Source organism: Gavia stellata, chromosome 7 (assembly GCF_030936135.1).
Source record: "Gavia stellata isolate bGavSte3 chromosome 7, bGavSte3.hap2, whole genome shotgun sequence".
In the NCBI taxonomy this organism is placed as follows: Eukaryota; Metazoa; Chordata; class Aves; order Gaviiformes; family Gaviidae; genus Gavia; species Gavia stellata.
The window spans coordinates 3700829-3722710 of NC_082600.1; the positions used below are offsets into that span (position 1 = coordinate 3700829).

The 21882-nt window shown below is 62.7% G+C and overlaps 2 protein-coding genes across 4 annotated transcripts; one reads left to right on the forward strand and one right to left on the reverse strand.

Moving 5' to 3' along the window:
* The first annotated feature begins 1878 nt into the window (after positions 1 to 1878).
* On the forward strand, positions 1879 to 8336 carry ABHD12B (abhydrolase domain containing 12B). The gene is made up of 13 exons (XM_059819458.1): positions 1879 to 1973; positions 4223 to 4350; positions 4833 to 4935; positions 5026 to 5145; positions 5499 to 5529; positions 5694 to 5739; positions 5828 to 5957; positions 6201 to 6241; positions 6528 to 6607; positions 6818 to 6900; positions 7477 to 7555; positions 7715 to 7839; positions 8190 to 8336. The coding sequence occupies exons 1-13, from the start codon at positions 1879 to 1881 to the stop codon at positions 8209 to 8211; spliced, it is 1083 nt and encodes a 360-aa protein (XP_059675441.1). The 3' UTR covers positions 8212 to 8336.
* A 324-nt stretch (positions 8337 to 8660) lies between these two features.
* On the reverse strand, positions 8661 to 21444 carry PYGL (glycogen phosphorylase L). 3 transcript variants are annotated; one of them, XM_059819273.1, is made up of 20 exons: positions 21202 to 21444; positions 19574 to 19675; positions 17735 to 17813; positions 17326 to 17429; positions 15435 to 15566; positions 14730 to 14841; positions 14565 to 14647; positions 13367 to 13510; positions 13092 to 13184; positions 12676 to 12822; positions 11940 to 12103; positions 11724 to 11838; positions 11371 to 11472; positions 11141 to 11288; positions 10969 to 11027; positions 10477 to 10618; positions 10105 to 10312; positions 9891 to 10025; positions 9279 to 9345; positions 8661 to 9055 (listed from the first exon to the last, which is right to left on the reverse strand). In XM_059819273.1, the coding sequence occupies exons 1-20, from the start codon at positions 21442 to 21444 to the stop codon at positions 8867 to 8869; spliced, it is 2568 nt and encodes an 855-aa protein (XP_059675256.1). In that variant the 3' UTR covers positions 8661 to 8866. The 3 variants fall into 3 exon arrangements, with proteins under 3 accessions (XP_059675256.1, XP_059675257.1, XP_059675258.1); XM_059819274.1 differs by lacking the exon at positions 19574 to 19675; XM_059819275.1 differs by lacking the exons at positions 17735 to 17813; positions 19574 to 19675 and having other exon boundaries at positions 17326 to 17346.
* Positions 21445 to 21882: the final 438 nt, after the last annotated feature.

Here is a 21882-nt window from a genome sequence, read left to right on the forward strand (position 1 = left end):
CGCTGTACAAGTCGCATTTCCACCAGCGCTACTTGGGCCTGATCCTGCACCCCCCTCCGGCTGCTGCAGGAGGCTGTGCTGGCCCCCCTCCACCACAGGATTTTCCCCCGGCCCGGGAGACCCTCACGTTTGCCATGCCACCTCCTTATTGCAAGAAGTATTTGCCCGGCTGCTCCATCCTGGCGCGCACACCGCGTTGCCGAAGCATCTGCCATAACTCTGTGCCGATCCCCTCTGGCTCTCGCTGCCGAATAAAGCCCCTCCAGGCAGCGCTGGCCGTGCTCTACCCATCCCTGTGGGCAGCAAAACAGCGGTGCTGGGGACCATTTCTCCCATCATTTTCATGGCAACGCGATGCCACGTGCCCCAGCTGCAGCTCCAGCACCCACTGGGAACTGGGAAAAATTGGGAGTGGAAGGAAAAAGCTCTTGTGTGCAAAACCAGCCAGATCTGCCGGTTGCTTCCGCTGCCTTCCTGCCCCGGTGGCACGGGAAGAGCAGCTTGTGAGTGGCTTGTGCCACCTTATTGCAACATCCGCTGACGGGGAACATGCACCCACCTGCCCACGGCCCCGGTGGCCCCGGTTTGACCGGACCTGTTTGTCTTTGGATTTGCATTCAGGACTTGGAGCAGACTGCGTCCGCATAAACCGCGCCGATTCACGTAGCCGCACAGGAGCACCCCGCCAAGCCCCCCGCCAGACACCCACCACGGGTGCTGGCGGGGTGCAGGGCCACGTGCCCAGCTCCTGCCTTGTCCCAGCAGCTTGTCCCACTGTCACGTCCTGCCTTGCCTGGCCCTGGAGCTCGGCTAAAATCGCAGGAGCTCAGGAAGAGCAGTGCAGGTCTTACCTCGGAGGGCAGGTGAAATAAGAGCAGCTTGAAACGGCAGCGTGGGCTGGTGGCTGCTCTGCAGAAAGGGTTCGCCCCCGGCCCTCCCGTAGCGTATTCAATGAAGCCCTCTCAGTTGCGGGCCGCATTGGCAGGCACGGCGATGCCGGCGATGGCCCAGCCGTGTGTGCCCGCATCCAGGCAGCGCATCCTCCTGTGCCTGGCGGAGTTTCTTGGGGTATACCGGTGAAACAGGGGCATTTCTTTCCCGGTGGGAAGTTTCAGCCCGCAAAGTTTGGGCTGCCTCAGCCTACCAGAGCCGCAGGCGGGAGTCGCAGCTGAGAGGGGAAGCAGCAGCAGGTTTCTACCCTTCCAGCCGAAGCCAAGGGACAGCCTCTGCCGGTGGGGAGTCGGGCTGAGACACCAACTTTGGGTTGAAACCTTTTTCTTTTAATTTTGGGAATTTTGGGGTTTCTTTTTTTTTTTTTTTAACCTGGAAGCTTTCCCTGTGCGCTCATGGCAATCAGCCCACGGCAAGGCTGATTGTCCCAGCATGTCACCTTGCTGCCAGCCCCGTGCTCTCCCCGGGCCGGCCCTCGGGGACAGCGGGCTGCAGCCCTTGTAGACCCCCCTCCCCGCCCCAGCCCCCGGGGAGGGCCGCGGCCGCATTTGGGGCATTTTCGCCCTACTCCAGGACCGCTGCCAAAGCGCCCGGGGAGGCGGCTCCCCGGCGGTGCCGCCCCGAAGCTGCCGGCCCCGCAGCGCGGAGCCCCGGCTCGGCCCCGCCACCGGCACCCGCGGCCCGGGGAGGGCGCGGCGGCACCACGTGGGCGGGCCCCCGGCTCCAAGGGGCGGGGAGAGGGCGTGGCTTGGTGCGGAGGGCGTGGCCTGCTGGCAGGAGGGCGGCAGCGAGCGGCGGGCCGTGCTTTGGCGTGGGCGGGGTCTGGCGGCGTGGGCGGGGCCTGGCGGCGGGGGCGGGGCCTGGCGGCGAGGGCGGGGTTTGGCGGCGCGGGCGGGCGCGGCGGCGGCGCGGGCAGTCGGCGGGGCGATGCGGCGGCGCGGCGAGCGGGGCGGCGGCGGCGGTGGCGGCGGCGACGACAGCGCCCGGGCCGAGGGCAGGGCCGGCGCGGCCCGGCAGGAGCGGTGAGTACCCGGCGCGGAGCGGGCAGCCTCGGCTGCCGGGCCGGCGTGGGGGCGCTGCCGGGCGCCCGGCCGCGGCTCGGGGCCGGGCAACGCCGCGCCGCGCTCCACGGGACCGTGTCCCCGTCCCCGGGCGGTGTTTCTCCGCCGTGTCCCCCTGTTCCCTACCGTGGCCATGCTCTGTGCCCCGGCCGTGTCCTCTGCCGCGTCTCCTGCGGGCATGTGCCAGCGCTGTGTCCCCTGTGCCGCAGGTCTGTCCCCGTGCCGTGGCCGTGCTCCTGTGTCCCCACGCCACCGCCTTGTCACCTTGCTGTGGCCATGACCCCATGTGTGTCCCCCCGGCCATGGCTGTGCCACCCTGCCACAGCCATGATCCTGTACCAGGGTCATGTCCCCATGTCACCCTGCCATGGCTGTGATCCTGTACCATGGCCATGTCCCCATGTCACCCTGCCACGGCCATGATCCCGTACCGTGGCCATGCCCCACCATGTCACCCTGCCACGGCTGTGATCCTATACCACGACCATGTCCCCATGTCACCCTGCCACGGCCATGATCCCGTACCGTGGCCATGCCCCACCATGTCACCCTGCCATGGCTGTGATCCTATACCACGACCATGTCCCCATGTCACCCTGCCACAGCATGATCCTGTACCGTGGCCATGCCCTCCCATGTCACCCTGCCACGGCTGTTATCCTATACCACGACCATGTCCCCATGTCACCCTGCCACAGCATGATCCTGTACCGTGGCCATGCCCCCCCATGTCACCCTGCCACGGCTGTGATCCTGTACCATGGCCATGTCCCCATGTCATCCTGCCACGACCGTGATCCCATACCGTGGCCATGTCCCCATGTCACCCTGCCACAACTGTGATCCCATACCGTGGCCATGCCCCCCTGCCATCACGATGCCATGCTGTGGCTGTGTCCCCATGTCACCTTGCTGGCCCCATGATGCCATGTGGTGGCTGGTTGCCATACCAGCTCTCAGAGGTGCCCCTCGGTGGGCACGTCCCCCTGCCCCGGTGCGGACCCGTCAGTTCCCAGCTGCAGCAGGTGTTGTGCAAGGGCGGGTGTGAGCGCTCGCCCCTGCACTTGAGTATTAGGTGTAGACCAAGAGCAGCACTTAATAATCAGCCACAGTGACTGCGAGGGCATTGCTGGCCCATTGCTGCCAGCGTACAGTGGGACTGCTCAGACCAAAGTTTCAGGGGACAATTGGGTTTTGAGGAGCTCCCCATGGCTCCAGCACAGCTCATGCCACCCTGTACCCTCCCAGGAAGGGTGCCTGTGCCCAGGGGACCATGCCACCTTGTCCTGGCATCCCCTTTGCAACCCTTTCTCAGCATCTTGCAGCACTCCCCAGGGCAGGCAATGGACTAAATCCGCTTCTGCAGGAGTGACCGTGACCCCGGGCCTGCGCTGGCAAGGAGTGAGCTGTGCTTGGACGCCTGTCAGAAACCTCTGCCCTTAATCTCCCAGCGCCCGGACTAGTTTCCCCATGGCCTAGCACCGTCAGCCCACGAGAGACATTGATGCCGGGCAGTCTGCAGCTCTTGGCATTCCCTTCCCTCTCGGAGGCTGGGGCTGGCAGGCAGCTCGCTGCAGAGGGCACGGCGCGGGGCGACTGGATGCCTCCCCCAGCCCTTCGGGGCAGGACGCTGTCGGAGGCGGTCACGCTCCCCACCCTGTGCTGGTGGCACTGGGGGACACTGCTCTGGGGACTGGTTTCTCCCGCGGTGCTGTGGGCTCCCTGAGCCCCTTTCCCAGCTTTCCTCCTTGTCCCTGGAGAATTGCAGAGGCTCTCGGTGCCGGGCTTGGGGGACACCTCCATGACCGTGTCTCACCAGCCACGACTCGGGGTGTTGCCCCAGAGTATCAGTCGCTCCTTATTGCTGGTTTGGCTTGCAGCTCCTGGCCCTGGCATGTGCCCTGCCCTTCCTGCCTGCCTCTGTCCCGTGGGAGGCTGCGGGGGACCGGATCGTGGCCTCTCATGTTGCTGTGTCACGGTGGGGCTGCTCCGACACCTCGGCTCCATCCCCAAAAGCCAAACACAACCCTGGCTTGGGGAACCGGTTCCCAGTCCCAGGGGGGACACAAACTGCAGCTTCAGACCCTTGCGGGGCAAAAGCCGCTGTATCCAACCATCACGGCTGGGGTTGGGGACGGGGACCCCGCTCTGCTGTGCCCCAAAGCCTTTAGGGCGGGAGGGGATGTGCTAACGAGGTGCTTTCCTTGCAGGGGCCGGCTGGCCTGGTGCCCCCGGCTGCGCACCCTCCTCCTGGACCTGCTCCTCATCTACATCTCCGTGCCCTTCCTCATCCGCCTCTTCCCCTTCGTGCTCACCAAAGCTGTCTTCCTGAACTTCTGTGAGTGCCCTGGGGCTGTCCCAACCGGGAGAACCCCCCTCCAGGGATTCAGCAGGCAGGGGGCTGGGGGGGGTGTCCCCAAAACGTGGGTGGGACCGCACGCAGTGCCTGGGTGGCAGCGGGACAGCACCCATCCAAACCGCCCCCCTTGCCGCCGTGGACTTGCAGAGGAGGTATGGAGGGACCTTTCCCGTTGGCGCCTCGTGTTTTGCAAGCTGTAATAACGCCGTGCCACCGACCCTATTTACTGCCTAAAGTTGCAACACATCTGGGCACACACATCGTCGGCGGGGCTAGAAATCCGGGCGGGAGGAGGTGGCAGAGGGCTGTGCTCGCCTACCTGCTCCCCAAGCCGGCCATAGCCCGGCCCTTGGCTTCTGGGCAAATTATTTAAAAAACATGGTGCTTTGGAAAATGTGCAAAAGCATCTGGGTAGGATGGTTCCTGGGTTGCCCGTGTGACGGCTGTGATTTCTCCATCAGTGGCCTTCCCCTTCTTCGTGGACCTTCGGCGGCCGGAGCTGCTGCTGAACAACACCGTCAGCCTGTACCTCACCACCGAGCCGGGTGTCACGGTCGGCATCTGGTGAGCGGGGCAGCCCCGGCACCCCGGGTGGGCTGTGTCTTGGCTAAACCGGGTGGAGGTCCCCGGGGTAACCCCGCTCTGGCCCCCCAGGCACACGGTGCCGGGCAGCAGAGGGGCCGAGGCGCGGGGAAAGGACCAGCGCTGGTTCGAAGAGGCGCTTGCCGACACTCACCCCGTGATCATCTACCTGCACGGCAATGGGGGGACCAGGCAAGTACCCGTGAGTGCCGCTGCGGGACCGGGACCGTGCGCCTGCCTCTCCCAGGGGAGGACGGGTGCGGTGGCTGTTCTCACGCAGTGTCTCCACGTGGGGTGAGAACTAGCAAACTCGGTGCAGCAGCCAGCGGTGCTGCAGGGCCAGGGCTGCTGTGGTAGTTTCTGACCCCACGGGTGGAGGAAAATGCCTTTTGAGTTAAAGGGAAACGTCAAAACCCACCCACCCCAGAGCATCCAGCTCTCCCCTCCCGGGAAAAGGTCACTCTGGTCCCTCGCCTGAACCGGCGCTGGTGGGGAGGGTCCCTTGAGGGTCCCTCACTGAGCCCTAACCTCCCTTTCCCCATCAGGGCTGCGAGCCACCGCGTCCAGTTCTTGAAGGTAAGTGGTTCCCTGCGGGGGGACTGGGCCCTGCTGGGGGTAAGGCTCACGCTGGCTCTGGGACCCAAGAGGGACCCTGGGCAGAGCGAGCCCGGCCACGCTGGGGGACCCGGGGGTGCATCCCCCCCGCCCCAGGACATAACACGGAGCCACTCCTCTGACAGACGATGGGTGCTGCTGACTTCCACATCCTGGCGCTCGACTACAGAGGTGAAGTCATCCCCCCGCCTCTCGCTGGGTGACCCCCCCCGGGGCCGGTCCCCCGGCAGATCGTGACACCGAGCTGTGTCACCCGTAGGCTATGGGGACTCCAGCGGGCACCCCACGGAGAGCGGCTTCACCACGGATGTCCTGGCACTCTACGACTGGGCCAAAGCGCGGAGCGGGAACAGCAGCATCCTCTTCTGGGGACACTCCTTGGGGACGGGGTAGGTGCAGGGCAGGGATGCCCCGTGGGTGCCGGCTGATGCCAAAGCTCACAGCCGGTCCCCGGACTGTGACGCTGCTGCCAGGCTGGTGCCACCTGGACACGGACCAAGGGGTTGGAGCAGCTCCTTGGTGGCGGCACCTGCAAAGCAAAACCCAGCAGGCAAGGGGGGGATCTGAGGGTGCTGTGTGTCCCAGCGGGGCATCACAGCTGCACCCCCCCGCCTCCACCTCTCTTCTCGCAGGATTGCCACGAACACGGCAAGGAAACTGCAGGAGGAGCGAGGTAAGGGTTGGCTGGGTTGGCCCCATGCAGTGTGCCCCCCAGGGCTCTGCATGCCCCTGGACAGATTTTGGGGGCTGCAGAGGAGCTGGGAAGCCCCGTCACTCTCTGCTCGAGCGTCAGGCTTGGCCCCCATGGCGGGGACAAGTGGCCGTCCCCATCCTCCTTAGCGGGATGAGGGCGTATTGGCCTCATGGCTGCTGCCTGGGACAGGAGCGTGGCAGCAGCTCGGGGCGGGGGGAACGTCCCCCCCGCAGCCATGCCTGCTCTCACCCCGCTCTGCCCTCAGGGGTCCAGGTTGATGCTGTTGTCCTGGAGTCGCCCTACACCAGCATCCGCGAGGCGGCCGCCCACATCCCCATCACCAAGGTGAGCCCAGGGGCTCTGCTCGTGGGGTCCCCAGCGGTGATGGGTGGGGGGCTCTGCCCGTGGGGTCCCCCAGCGGTGATGGGTGGGGGGCTCTGCCCGTGGGGTCCCCCAGCAGTAGCACCCCAGCCATCTGGGGCTCCCCCCCCGGTCGGGGAATGGTGCAGCAATCAAAGCCACGACTTAGCACCCCCCCAACTCTCTCCCTGGCAGATTTACCGCCAGTTCCCGGGTTTCGAGTACCTCATCCTGGACTCGCTAGCCCTGGGCAACATGTTCTTCCGCAGCGACGAGAAGTGAGTGCCCGGAGGGATGGGGTGCAGCCGTCCCCCCTGGGGATGACGCTGGGACTGCTTGGCTGAGGAGGGGCGGGTTGGACATGTCACACCATGCCATCTCTGTGCGGCTCTCTGCCCTCTTATTTGTGTTTGCCCAGGTTACTCATGCTTTAAAAGTGGCTTTTTATTTGCATAACTTCAGATATCAATATTACTATTGAGCAAAGTCCACAAGCCACCAGCCTTCTCTCGAGCACCCTGCGCTCGAGCCCCACCCGCGTTACAACACACACGCCGCAGTAGCCTTTGCTAAAAGGCACCTGAATCATGGGTGCTTTTGAAGACTGAGCACCCCGTGTCGGGGGTTTAAGGTTATTAGGGTGCTTGGTGCTGCCATGCCAGGGCAAGCAGCGTGAGCATCACCCTGCAGCGGTTCAGCAGCTGCCCTGAGCCACCGATGGGCTGGGATGGCTCCGAAGGGCAGTGCCTGGAGGGGGTCAGGGTTGGCGTGGGGGTGTTAGCAGCACCCAGGGAGGCTCCCATGGGTTCGTCTGCTCTGGGGTGACTCCTCGGTGCTGTGCTTTCTGCCCCCAGCGTGAAGGTGCTGGCCTGCCCGCTCCTCATCCTGCACTCAGAAGATGATGCTGTGCTGCCTCCGCACCTGGGGCGCAAGGTGGGGAGCGCTGCCGGGCTTTAACAAGGGCGGGTGCTGTTTGAGCCTGGGTTTGGGGGGGCTGAAGCGGCTGGAGAGGGGGTGACCGGCCCCAGAGCACCGGGAGGGGTTTTGGGGTCCCCTGCGCAATCTGCTAACCACGCTCCCACCCCATGGCAGCTCTTCGAAACCGCGCGCAGCGCCTACAAGGACAAAACCAAGGTGAAGCTCATTACCTTCCCTGAAAAGCTGGGTCTGGGCCATGACTACATCTCGTTCAACCCCGAGCTGCCCGCCCTGGTCAAGTAAGTGCTGCAGAAACGGCGGGGGGGGCGGGAAACAAGCCTTGGCCTCTTCTTCTAGGGGTGCATCCTCCCCTGCTGCAACCCTGCAGGTCCCTTCCCCTCCCTCCAGTACTTGCTGGCATCAATTTTTGAGCTCCAGTCAGTGGTCACTGGCCTGAGCCTTTCCTCAGCCCGGGTGTCATGGGGAGGTGGCCCTGGGGACAGCCCCCAGCTCCTCTTTACCCTGGGTAGAGGGAGGCAGCTTTGCTCTAAGCCCAGTTCAGCCCCACATCCAGGGATCAGAAATGGGGCTCTCGGGCAGCACAGGAGGGTCAGGGATACTGCGTAAAATTTATCGCATCTTGTTGCAGAGACTTCTTGAACATCAAGTGATGGCAGCTGCTGCAGGCAGCAACCACCAGCACTCCCTCCAACCCACACCAGGAGCCCCTCATGGCACTGAACTTACCCCTGTACGTAATAAAAACTACTGAGAAACTTTCTAATTGACCCACTGCCTCGAGGATGCTGTAGGTTACTCGGGGGATGGAGATAGTGCTGCGAGCTGGGTGTTGCTCCTGGGACAGGACCAGGTAAGTAGTGACCAGGAGCACCGTATGGGGCAGAGATATATGGGCCTGATTGCAAACACCCCTTAATCCCCCGGCACTGATGCCGTGGGACTGGCAAGAACTGCACCCCAAGACCTGCTTCAGCATCGCCTGCTGCCCACTCCATCCCTGGCCAAGCCCCAGCAGCTTGACCCTTACACCCACTTGCTGCGTTGGCGCAGGTGAGCCCAGTCCCTAATTTTAGGCTTCAGCAAACAGCCCCTTGGACTCTCATGGCACTTTTATTTTTAGCACCTATGCAAGCAACAGGGCGACGTGGTTTCGCTTTCCGCACGACACTTATGTTATAAAAATTCCCCCCCATTCCCCGTCTGTAGGAAAGCCAGCAGCAGCAGCAGAGAGGCTAGACAGCAGAGACAATTTTACAGCGCACGTGCTCATGGCCCCCAGCTCCGGCCGGTGGCAGCTCCGTGCCCCTACGCCACTGTGCCATTGAGGGTCTTGTCCTCGGCCGCGTCCCGGGGCTCGTTGGGTGGTGGGATCTTCAGGTCGGAGGGCTCCACGTGCCAAATGTCCTGGGCGTACTCCTTGATGGTGCGGTCGCTGGAGAACTTGCCAGCTGCCGCGATGTTCCTGATGACCATCTTGGTCCACGCCTTGGAGTTCTGCAAGGAGAGTGGTGGGACAGTGTGGCCAGAGGCTTGCGCCCATGGGTGCCAGGTTGGCCCCAAGACTGGTTTTCAACTGGGGACCCCCTGCAGCAGCAGAGCCAGAAGCCTCCTCGCCAGGAACCCATCTACATGCACAGCCCCACCAGAGCCTTTCTCTGGGCTGGGATGCTGTGCCCCCATCCCAGCTTCCCCGCCTCACCCCCGGGCTGGCACTCACCAGGTACAGCTCGCTGACCTTCTCCTGGCATTTGACATAAGCCTCGTAGTCTGCAAAAACTTTAAACCTGTAGCAGCGAAGAAAGGGGGAGTCAGCGATGGCAGAAATGCACGGGTGGGAACGCGGTGGCAGCCGGTGGCTACAGCACACGGGACTCGGGCTGCCACATCTGGGGCTTCCTCCAACACAAATGCTTCAGACGAATTCATCCTCCGCAAACCCTGTTTGTACAGAGCCCTGCAAGCCCGCCGGGAGCTGCAGCATGGGACACCCTACGTCAGCTCACCGGGAAAACATTTCCCAGATGCAAATGCTCACGGCACTTGGCTGCTTAGTGCTCTGGCCAGGAAAGCCCTTGAGATACCCAAAAGCATCTATCACCCCATGCGTCTTGGCCTTAATGTACCGCAGGCTTTAATGTGGCAAGCGTGAAGTGCCGTAAATGGAGAGCTTTTTGTACCCACGGAGCATCACGTGCACAACATCAGGGCCAGAAAATGGGACCTTATCAGCCAGAGGGTGGATGGTTGGTGCAGGGGGCTGCTCTGGACGGGCACCAGGGCTTTGGTGAAGAGACCTAACCCAGGGGATGGATGGCATCCCAGGCCTCACCGGTCGTGGTGGAAGAGCATGTTGACCACGTCTTTGAAGAGGTCAGGCTCCTTCGGGGAGAAGAAGCCACTCTTAATCTGGTCAATGGCTTGCTTCAACTCGGGGAGCCGGTCATAGTACTTCTGGGCGTTGTACCTGGTGGGGAAGGGTTGATGTGAGACAGTGCTGCTCTGGCTGCCCGTGGCGGCACCCCCGCGGCATCCCCAGCCCTCACCCTTCCCTGTCCAGCTCTGTGACGTCCTCCACCCTCATGCCAAAAATGAACAGGTTTTCCTCTCCAGCCTCCTCGGCCATTTCCACGTTGGCTCCATCCATAGTGCCGATGGTCAGAGCCCCATTCAGCATGAACTTCATGTTCCCCGTACCCGACGCCTCGGTGCCCGCCGTGGAGATCTGCTCCGACAGGTCGGTAGCAGGGATCACTGCCAACAAAACACACAGGCACAAGGGGCTCACGATGACCGGCTTTGGGTTTGCATCGTGCCGAAGGATGTTAGACCTGCTGTTTCGCGGTGATGGACCCATGGGCTTGTGGGTAGCCATGCGATGGACATCCCCTCCCCACAGTGTGCCCCACGTGGGGTACCTTTCTCTGCCAGCGAGACCCTGTAGTTCTCCAGGAAGATGACCTTCAGCTTGCTCCCCACAACGGGGTCGTTGTTCACCACGTGCGCCACAGCATTAATGAGCTTGATGATCATTTTAGCCATGTGATATCCTGGGGCAGCCTAGGAGAAAAGCCACGGGTGGGCCTGGAGGGCTAGTGCCAGGGGCAGGCAAGGAGCACCCAGCTCCCAGGTGCCCAGGGAAGCACCCGCTCATCCCTGCTCCCATCACCTCATCCAACCCATGTGTTGCACCACCAAGTTTTTGGGAGCTTGTGTGACCACAGGCAGCATACGGTTGTGCAAGGCGCCCAAAAACTTGGTGCCTTGCTTGGGTTGAAGCCAACAAGTGCTACTCCAGCACTTCCTGGAGAGCTTCATGGACACAGCCCCATGAGACATCTGCACCCAAATCCTCTGGGGCATTTTCAAGGACTTCCTCCAAAATGCCTAAGACTCCCGACCCAACTTACCTTGCCCCCAATGATCACCGTCCTCGGCACAAACAGCTTGGCAGGATCCCTCCTGATGCCTGGAGAAGACAGCAGCGTGGCGTCACCCTCCGTTTTAGCTGCAGCCCCGGGGGAGAGGGATGCTCGTGCACCCCCAGGGCAGCCCGTCCCCTCGGGGCGCGCGGTGGCTTACGGTTGTACATGGTGATGATGTGCAGGCAGTTCATCAGCTGCCGCTTGTACTCGTGGATCCTCTTCACGTGCACGTCGAACATGGAGGAAGGGTTGATCTTCACCTTGTACTCCTTCTCCAGGTACAGCGCAAACTTCACCTTGTTCTCCTAGGCGAGGGCAGGGAGCGTGTCAGCCCCCAGCCTGCCCCACGCTCCCCACGCCTGCATCCCCCCTGCCAGCACCTCTCACCTGCTTCACTTTGGCAACCTCACGGATGAAGAGGTCGTCGTCCACAAACTCGCGCAGCTTTGTCAGCTGGCTCAGGTCCCGCACGTAGTCCTCCCCTATTTTCTGCAACAGGAGCACAGGTACATGCTGACCGCGGGACGGGGACGGCTGCCTTCATCGGGCACGCTGCTCCCGCCCGGCAAAGCTGGCAAGCGCTTGGAAAGTGGGAGCAGGGGACTCGGGTGAGACGCAGACAGAGCCTGACCATTTAAAAGATGTAAAAGGCTGAGGTTGGAGGGGCGTCCCCGGGGCAGCGTCCCTGGGGTCGGGAAGTGTCGGGGGCCAGCACGCTCCCTTCTCCCCCATGCCGTTACCTCCGCGATGAGCTCCGCCAGCCCCGGGTTGCAGAGCAGGAGCCAGCGCCGCGGGGTGATGCCGTTGGTCTTGTTCTGAAACTTCTCCGGCTCCAGCGCTGCAAAGTCCTTGAAGCTGTGAGGATGAGGAGGGGACAGCTTCAGGCTCACCCACCTGGCACCACCACCATTTCCAAGCTGAGGGTGATCCACCACCGCCTCCCTCCTCGCGCTTACACTTGAGTCTTGACTATTTCGGAGTGGATCTTCGCCACGCCGTTGACGGCGTGGGAGCCGACGATGCAGAGATGGGCCATGTTGATCCTCTTGGTGCCTCCCTCCTCTATCAGGGACATCCTCCGCAGCCGGTCCACGTCGTTAGGGAAGAGGGATGCGATGTGCTGCCGGCGGAGGCCGGAGAGGTGGTGAGTGGTGCCAGCATTTAGGGATGTCCCACCCAATGGCTCCCAAGGAGGGGGCCACAGCAATGTCCCCAGTGCATTCGACACCAGCCAGAGTGGTGGCTTTTACTCCAGAGTGACGGTGCAAACCCCCTCCAGATGTCTCTGGACAGAAGGACCCCCCAAGCCCCCACGGAGAGGGGCTTGTGGGCACATGCTTGGCCAGCGTGGCTGTTTCGGCAAAAGCCTCATGCTGACCACCATCTCCATTGTACACCCAACCTTCATCCTTCTCCAGGATGAATTTAGCATTTAGGGAGCAAAGAAATGCCAAAAGGCAAGGCCCTAGAGCAATGGGTGAAGTCTTTAAAACAGCTGCTAACTGCAGGATGGCAATATGCTGGTGGCAAGGGCTTTCCTATACACCAACCTCCCAAAATAGCAGCCAGAACCACCCGGCCAACACACCCAACACCATCGGTTTGTGCATCCCCCTAACCCCGACAGCACAACGTGTGCCAACCCCGTCCCCCTCTCCCGAGAGGGCTCCTGTGCCGCCCCAAGGCACTTACATCCAGGTGCCTCTGGTTGATCTCGTAGATGATCTGCAGGTGTCTGGGGAGCAGCTTCTCCACCAGGTCCACCGGCCAGCGCTCCAGGGCTTCGGGGAGCACCGTGTGGTTGGTGTAGGCGAAGGTCCGCTTGGTGATGTCCCAGGCCTGCCGGGGAGAGAGTCGGTGCTGGGCGGCGAGGGTGGAGGCAGCCCCAGGTGGGTGCCAGCACCCACGCATGGTCCTCCCACGGCAGCCAGCAGCATGGCTGAGCCGGCTCCTCCAAGTCAGTACTGGTTAAACCCAACCTGACTGCTCCACATCGCTCCCCAGGCCACCAGCAGCTACAAAACTGGTTCCCCACCTCCTCCACTGTGAGCAGGCGGGAGGGTGGGTGCGAGTGGAGGGGACCCAGGGGCCAGGTCGGGTCTCCCTACCTTGTTCCACGGCAGCTTCTCGATGTCCACAAAAATCCTCATCAGCTCAGGGATGGCCATGGCGGGGTGCGTGTCGTTCAGCTGGATGGCGACCTGCGGGGAGAGCAGGGGTGGCACACAGGGACATGCGAGGGACATGTGGGCATCCCATTGCCTGAGCCAGGCAGGCACAGGCACCCATGGAGGGTCCACGAAACCCCTCCAGCCCTGCGCGCACATCTAGGAGGCGTCGAAAATTGCTCCGAGGCACATGGCAGAGCAGCCCTGGCTCATACCTGGTCGGGGAAGGAATCAAACACGGTTCGGACACTGTCCGTGCTCCCGAATTTGGACGCTTTGAAGCGACGTATGATGTCCTGGAGGGTGGCAGCCACAACGAAGTACTCCTGCTTCAGCCGCAGCTCCTTCCCCTCGAAGAACTGTGAGCAGAGGAGCGGGGCGTTGCAGGATTGCACCGCACTGCAGGATCGCACCGCCTGCACCAGAGGAGTTGCGCCTTCCCGGGGCTCCCCGCCGCACGGGGACCCACGCCAGCACTCATCCACGGCACGGCAAGGCGTGAGCCCCCGGTGCTTCCCCCAGTGCCGGTTTTGGCAGCAGCTGTAACCCCAACGTCTTCTCGCTTTCCAGATTTCAGCACGGGGGTTCGAGATGCGCTGGTACAGAGAGGTTTAAATCCCCCCGAGCATCATCGAAACCTGTTCTCCCCGCTTTGAAAATTTCAGCCGCAAGGAAAGGTACCGGGGGCAACAGGCAGGGAAGCCCCAGGGGCTGTAACACCTAGAAGCTATTTTTAAGACAAGAATTAAAGCCACCATTCACGCAACACGAAACATCAACCCGCTGGTCTGCGAGACAGGATCTGCAGGAGGCAACCTCACCGCCGGAGCTGTGGTGCCCCCAGCTCTCCTCGCCCGCTGGGAAGGCTGGGGTAGGATTAAATGGGAAAAACCCCATCAGGACCTGCCCAAAACAGGCTGTGGAGCAAGGAGAGCCGCCCTTCGCCTTCTTCCCCTGCTCCACAGCTCGTTTTGTGGCCGGGGAAGGGCTGTACATGCCATTGTGCCCCCGTGCCAGCCAGCGTGCAGCACGGCAAGAACACCCACAGCAAGAGGGTTGGGGTGCAAAGGGCAATCTGAGGCACAGTCTCCGGTCCTGGGCTGCCAGGGAACTGCCAACAGTGTTCATCAGTTTGCCCTCATGTTATATTTTGAGACTCAAGGAACGTTCCTGCAGCAGGACATGCTCATCCCCACTCCTTCCCCTTTACTGTGCTGAGCATGGATTTGCCCAGGAAGGGACTTGTCTCTGCTGCAGCCCCGGGCAGCGCTGGCGAGAGGCAGCAATCCCCATCCAAGCACTACAGGAGGCTTGGAGCACAACTAAAACATCTCTGCAATGTCCTGGCGAGAGGGGCTGCTCCGCAATCTTTAGCCATCCCAAAAACAGGGACACCCTTCCATCCTGACTTACATTGTCATTGGGGTAGAGGACACGGGATATGTTCTCCGCCAGGTTTCTGTCCAGCACAGCCTGGATGTAGTCTCCGACGTTGACTGCGGAGAAGCAGAGGGATAAGATGGCTGTGGGACCCCCCTGCACCCCGTCCCGCTCAGCACCCCGCTGGCACCCACTTACAGTCCCGCAGGTTGAAGTCGTTGGGTGCCCGAGCCGACCACAGGCGCATGGTGTTGACGGTGTTGTTCATGTACCCGGGCACAGGGGTATCGTAGGGCAGCGCCAGCACCACCTAGGACATCGGCAGGGCAGCTGGAGCTGGGCTGTGCCCCTGGCTGGTGTCCCCCCACGTCCCCCCTGCACCGCCGGATCCCTCCCATCCCACGGACCCTCCCGCAGGAGTGGGCTCAGGGTCGCATCCACTTTCACAGGGTGGCAATGCATGGGGACGTGCTTGGTACCCCCAGTCCCTGCCCCGGGGACACCCTGGGTCTGCCCGGCAGCTGGTGTTTGCCAGAAGCGCTCAGGGGATGGAGAGAGGCTTGCAAGGGTCAGGAGAAACTTAATTTAAGCCATCGCGCCGGGCTGGGCATTGCACACAGACCTGCTGGAGGTGCTTTTGGGTATTTCAGAGGTTGGCTGCAGTTGTGGAGCAGCAAAACCTATCCCCATCCATCCCCATCCCTACATCCATCTCCTCCCCAATTTGCTCCACCGCTGCCTTTTCCACCCCAGCAAAGCAGCCTCACCAGTGCAACCCTTCCCGGCAGGACCCGTGCCCAGGGTGCAGCGAGAGCCCAGCAAGAGCCCCCCAGGCGAGAGGACAAGCCACGCAAGGGGGGTTGCCCACAGGCTGGCCCCACGAGGCTGCGCCCCAGCCCGTACCTGGGTGTCAACCCACTTGGTGCCGGTGGCAGCTTGCTCCACCCGGCCGTAGAAGTGCACGGGCAGCATGTACTCGGGACGGGCTTTCTCCCAGGGGTTGCCGTGCCGGAGCCAGTCATCGGCTTCTTCCACCTGCCGGAGGAAGCGAGAGCGGTGACGGGGCCGCCCAGCCCTGGGGACACCCCCTGGGTTGTGCCACATGGAGGATGGCTGGGAAAGGCTCCGGCTGCTTGTGGCAAAGGGGATGATGCTTTGGAGTCCGTCCACCCTAAACCCATATTTCGGCGCCGCAGGGTGAGCCCGGGGGCAGGGCTCTGCCCTGACCACCTTGAACCGTGGGGTCTCCCTGCCAAAGGGGTGATGGATGGGGATGAGGAGGTGGGGATGAAAGCAACATTTTTCTTAGCACACCACTAACACCGCCGTGCTGCGGCTGAGATGCCATTAGCCCCCTTAATCAGAGTTTCAACCTCAGCCTGCAGACTGGCTAACGAAGCGGGCTCGTTCCCTACTCCAGCAGGGCTGTTACAGGGGAGAGCCCAGGTTAGACATCGCCTTTGGCACGGCCAGGTCAGAGCTGGGGCAGCAGGGACATTGTGCGAGGGCCAGGGGAGATAAGCCCCATTAGGACGCAGAAGCTGGGGAATGCTATTTCCCAGTGCCGAGGAGGAACGGCCTCCGCTTGCCGGCTGTGGACACAGCTTTTGGGAGTGCTCGCAGGATCCCTCCAGGTATTGGGGGTTCTCTCCCACCAGGGGTTTTGCAGATACACATAACGTTTTCCACTGCATTTCCAAAACAGCCTCTTCCACCCTCTGATGCCTTAACCCAGGCGTCGAGCAGCACAGCCAGGCTGGGGGGCTGGATCTGGCCTCCCCCAGGCCTCCCCACACCATCCCCGTACCACCTCAGCGAAACCATCCCCACCCTGCCAGGAGCAAGGACCCGACTTCTCCACCCTTTCCCTGCTCCACGCAGCCACGGAGCAGCTCCCGTGGAGGTGCTGGCCCCGAGCAGGGCACGCTGCAGATGTGGCCGAGGGCAGCCTGCAGCATCCCAAAAACGTCCCTGAGAGAGCATCCCAAAGACGTCCCTGAGAGAGCATCCCAAAGACGTCCCTGAGAGAGCATCCCAAAGACGTCCCTGAGAGAGCATCCCAAAGACGTCCCTGAGAGAGCATCCCAAAGACGTCCCTGAGAGAGCATCCCAAAGACGTCCCTGAGAGAGCATCCCAAAGACGTCCCTGAGAGAGCATCCCAAAGACGTCCCTGAGAGAGCATCCCAAAGACGTCCCTGAGAGGATCTGCCAGGAAGCACAGGGCGGCCGCGGCTCCGTGTGGGAGGAACGGGGATGCCGCAGAGGTGGAAGCACTGACCTCTCTGCTCCTACAGCAGCCCCAGACAGGGGCCCTGCTCCCGGCAGGGATACGGCTCCCATCCCCACTCTGGGCGCAGGCATCCGCACAAATCCAGCTCGGAGGAAAGGATGTCGCACTGATGACTCGCAGCTTTCCGCTAATTAGTGGGGCGTGCTGCGAGGAGGATGCGCTCCCCTCCGTGCTGCTGCACCGAGCTACTAACGGGCTCAGCTGGGAACCGTGACACCGGGCTGATCCCCGACCACAGGCGCCGGAGCCAGCCGGGATGAAAGATGAGCTTCCCTGCCGCAGGGCGGGATGCTATGTGCTTGCACCGGTTTAAGAAGTTAAACTCGTTCAAGAAAACATCTGACAAGTTTTAAATATCACAGCACCAGCTCTGGCTCCAGCAGTCTCCGAGCTAAGGGAGAGCGTCTCTACACCCTGATCTTGGCCTGATCTAGGGGGGGAGGCTGAATTCGGGGCTTCGGCTCTGCCGGGGGAAGGCGAGGGCTGCACGCCTCTGTCCGTACCTGCCACCCATCCCGGATCTTCTGATTGAAGATGCCATACTCATAGCGGATGCCGTAGCCGTAGGCTGCCAGCCCCAGCGTCGCCATCGAGTCGAGGAAGCAGGCTGCCAGGGAGAGAGGAGAGCAGTGAGCTGCACCTCCCTGGGGAGCCAGGAGCCCCGGGAGACAGCGGGTCCTCCTCCCCACGGAGAGCCGACGGCAGGGAGCAGCCGCCCCGCAGGGACACGAGCCAGGGCCAGCAGCCGTCACCGCTCGCTCGCCGGCCACCCAGTGCCTCTCGCCCTGTGCGCAGAGAGGCTGAAACAATACCCCCCACCCCGGGTTTGGGTACCCCCCTGCAGTGGACGCAATGGCTCTGGGGCTGTGCCCCACCACTCAGGCAACGAGACCATTTGGGGGGCTCACTCACCAGCAAGCCTGCCGAGACCTCCGTTGCCGAGACCGGCATCCTCCTCGATTTCCTCCAGCTCTTCCATGTCCAGCCCGAGCTACAGACGAGAAGGAGAAGGCGATGGGCTGGAGGCTCTCAGAGTGCCCAGCCCCACGGAGGGGAGGCACTGCTGGCACGCACCCCCACGCAATGCCTTGCGCCCACCGCTGCCGTCCCCCCTTGCAGGTGGGCTCCAGGAGGGGTGGAAAGGCATCCAAGCCTGCAAGACCCATCCCTGCAGGTGGGACACTGGGATTTGCACCCAAAGCAGCCCCTCTCCCCCTCCACGGTACGGCAGGGACCAGCTCTGGTGTTTAAAGTCGCTTCGCCAGCCTTTACAAGGGACACACACACACGACCTTGACCTTGCCACGGACAAGCTCCTGGGGTGGGGGGCACCCAGCCATAACCAGGGCGCTGCTCTCGCGGTCCCAGACATTTTGGGCAGGTCTCCCAGGGCTCGTTCCCAGGGCTGTTCCCTCTCTCCGCTCCCCAGCCCCACGGCTGCAGCCCTGCAGGGGCAGGTGATCCCGCTCCCCCAGCACCCCCATCCTCCGGGGCTGGCACCCGGGCGCCCGTCCCCCTGGCTCCAGGCATCACCCGTTAACAGACGCCCAGAGAAGCGGCTACACCACTTTTACACGGAAATTTAAAGTTTCCAGCCTGGGATGCTGTGGGAGGAAAAGGTTTTGCCTATGCAAAGCTCCTCGGGCAGCTCAGCGGGAAATAACAGTGCCTTGCCAGGGCTGAGCCACCTTTTCCCACGGAAACCCCTCAGTCTGTCGTCCCCCAACGTCCCATGGTCCCAGTAAGCAGGGACAAGCCCGGTCCCACGGCCACCCTGCACCGCTCCTGTGTAAGAGGGCAGCACCTTTTCCCAAACCAGCCGGTCACAGACAACTCTGGAAGCACCAGCACCGGTCGCAGCCTCGCTGGTGTTTCACGGCACTGCGCTGCACAGCTCTGAATTTCATCGACAGCCCTGAATGCCTACAGAAATATCTTAAGTGATTTATATTATGCCAGACATGTTATTTTGGAAACGTTTGGCATTTGCGTCCGGAGGACTCAGTGTACACAGTAAGGAGGATTTTCCTAAGAGCTTTACCTGCCATCGCTGCGAAGAGGACGATTTCCAAATAACCTCACACCTTCCACTTCCCCAGGCTACCGCCACGCGGCATCTCAGGCTCTTCCCCTCCACCCTCACCCCGGCCGGGCCGACACCCTCATTGCAAGGTCAACAGATAAAATACCCTAAAAACCCTAAAAAGAAGTTCCTCTCCTTTGACCGTGCTTGCTCGAAAGCTGCTCCTGCTGCTGTGCAACCGTCCCCACCACGTAGGACGGCGTTGGTCACGAAGGGTGCAAGCGCAGGGCCGGGGGGGGAAAGGAGCCACCCAAAAACCTTTAATAACCCGAGTGCCACGCGGTTCCAGCGCCAGGCTGGGGTGGAGTTAGGCCAAGGTTTTAATCCCCTCTGCCATTGATTATAGCTATTAACGGCCTTGTATATACAACTGTGAGCTTCCTCACATTTTATGGGCTTGAGCATCCATCCCACCGGTGCTCAGCAGCGCCGTGCCGCATCCCCCGGCACACGGCCGCCGGGCTGGGCAGCCTCGCTCAGGCTGCAAACGCTGGCTGTGGCCCCAGACCCTTCGAGAGCAGGTCCTGGAGCAGTCTTTATCTGCTAAGGCATCGCCTGCAGCTCAGGGAGCCGTTTGCAGCCAGGGCGGTAAAACACGGACATCCCCAGGAGCCGGAGAGCACGGAGCCCTCCCGGTCCGGCTCCTCGCGGACCCCCACGATGCTCACCTGGTAGACGGCTTCGTCGCAGGCGTTCTGCAGCCCCAGGTTAATCATGGTGTTCTGCAGCGTCCGCCCCATGTAAAACTCCAGGGAGAGGTAGTAAATCCTCTGGAAGAGAAAACGACCCCTTGGTCACCTTGCCCGGGGCGGCGGAGGCTCCCCTGGACCCCAGGAGCCACTATCAGGTGTTATATCGAAGCAAGAGGAAAAACCCCGACTCTCAACAGAGCAGGGTGGTTTGCACCAGGAATTTGAGGGCTGGAGCTCCTCGGAGGCCCCGAGGCGGCCGTGCAGCCCCAGCCCTGCTCTCCTGCCGCCACGATTTCCCAAGCCGGGAAGAGGGTAGCGCTGAGGCAGATTTGTTTGGACAAGCCCCAGCGCCCTGTCCAAGAGCAGGGACAGCTCCAGGATGGTCACCCTGAGCGCAGCCACAGCGGCGGTACAAAGTTAAACTTTAAAGAGGCGACGTTTCCTAATGTCACCCCGAGATGCAAAGCAACCGGAAAACCGAGCAAGCTGCCGGAGGCAGGCACGTGCGGCGGCAGGGACACGGGCTTCCTCCGCCGTCCCCGGGGTGTGTGGGGGGGTCGGTCTCAGGAGGACGGCACCCTCTCGCTGACATGCCGGGTGCAGGATGCGGCCGGTAACACGGAGGCTTGTGTAAGCCGTCCCCGGCGTCAGCACCGGCAGGTTTTAAGGAAGGATTTATGCTGGAGGAAGTCGCTGACTTGACAGGTTTCCCCATGACCTCTGCGGGGTCGGGCTGGGGGGCGGCGATGGGATGTACTGGGCAGGATCATTTGGGCTTACTGGTTTGGTGCCAGCAGAGCTGGAGGCGGCGACGCTGGGCAGCCGGGACCCAGCGCGGCTGGGCTCCGCAGGAGAGTCCCCAGACCGAAGCCTTGAAGAGGCTCATTGTTATTTCTCACCCCGACACAGGGCGGGTTGAGCTATCAGGGGCTGGCACGGTCCCAGCAAGGCGCTGGCAGTGCCACCCTCGCAGGGAAGAGACGGGAGCCAACAGGGACGTCCAGGTGTCAGGGGGGGATTACTGCTTAATCCCCCAGCAGCCAGAGCCCCGCGCTCGCTGCGAGCCGGCGCAGAGGAGCAGCAGCACGGGAACTCCTGCGCAGACCAGATCCAGCGCTGTGGCGCAGATTCGGCTTGCGCCTATTTTTAAACAAGACCCGCTTGCGGCCGGCTTCGGCTTCGTTTAAGCCCTTCAAATAATTCGCCCTAGAAGGCTTTGCAGCTGTTTTTGGTAAACCGCACCCACGCCAGCGCTGCGGGACAACAAACGCCGTTCCCATGCCCCGCACCCAGCTCCCGGCCGAGCTGCGCTCTGTTTGTTTTGCAAAGGGAAGGACAGTGGCCTCGCTTGTTAAAGTCCAGTCCCTACGCTCGGCAAAGTTAGGGGGAACATCCCTAAACGCAAGAAAAGCCGAGCCTCCCCGTTCTCTACGTTCTCCTCGCGCGTCCACAGAGGGAGGGTTCCCACCCAAGGGCTTCCGACGGCTCTAAGAATTCCCACCCCGGGCCATAACGCGGGGACCCACCTGGGGAAAGCCGGGGGGCTGCTCCCACCGCCCTCCACCCCCTGCCCTGCAAGGAGGGGTGTCCCTCCCCGCGCCCACCTTGGGGTCCTTCTCGTAGTAGTACTGCTGGGTGCGGATCCAGCGTCCCACCAAGTGGTCCCGCACGGTGTGGGCCAGGGCGAAGTAGTAGTCGCGGGGGGTGGCCACGTTGCGGTCCTTGACCAGGGTGAAGTGGAGGTGCCGGTTGAAGCCCCGCTTCAGCTCGGCCACGCTCTCGGCTCCCACGATCCCGCGGATGCTGATCTGCTTTCGCCGCTCCTGGTCCGACAGCGGCCGCGACATCCCGGCGGGGGCTGCGGGGACACGGGGTGGGGGGACACGGGGACACACCGTCGCGGCGGGGCTGGGCACCGGCACCGCGTTCCTCCTCCGCCCCGGGCTGGCACCGCCCCGGGGCCGAGCTCGACGGCTGGGCCGGGCTACCGGAGCCCCGGGGAGGGGACGGGCCGCCGCCACGGGGCCGCCCACTCGTGGGGCGGGGGACGGGCGGGAAGGGGGTGCCCCGGGGAGCGCCACCCGGGGGTGCACAAAGGGGGGGGGACCCCAGGAACGTGCAAAAGGGGTGCCCAGGGGTCAGCCACCCCGGGGGTGCGCAGGGGGAGGTTAAAAAGGGGGGGGGACCCTGGGGACAACCGCCCTGGTGATGCACAGAGGGTGGTACAAAGGCGGGGGGGGGGGACCCCAGGAACGTGCAAAGGGGGTGCCCCGGGGACCGCCACC

Bases quoted from the DNA above. Each gene is read 5' to 3' on its own strand.
- ABHD12B (XM_059819458.1), top strand. From the start codon at position 1,879: ATGCGGCGGCGCGGCGAGCGGGGCGGCGGCGGCGGTGGCGGCGGCGAC. The intron at 4,351-4,832 runs GTGAGTGCCCTG...TTTCTCCATCAG, and splicing joins AGCTGTCTTCCTGAACTTCT to TGGCCTTCCCCTTCTTCGTG. The intron at 5,530-5,693 runs GTAAGTGGTTCC...CTCCTCTGACAG, and splicing joins ACCGCGTCCAGTTCTTGAAG to ACGATGGGTGCTGCTGACTT.
- PYGL (XM_059819273.1), bottom strand. From the start codon at position 21,444: ATGTCGCGGCCGCTGTCGGACCAGGAGCGGCGAAAGCAGATCAGCATC. The intron at 11,289-11,370 runs GTGAGAGGTGCT...GCCCTCGCCTAG, and splicing joins AGGTTGCCAAAGTGAAGCAG to GAGAACAAGGTGAAGTTTGC. The intron at 11,028-11,140 runs GTAAGCCACCGC...TGTCTTCTCCAG, and splicing joins CATCATCACCATGTACAACC to GCATCAGGAGGGATCCTGCC.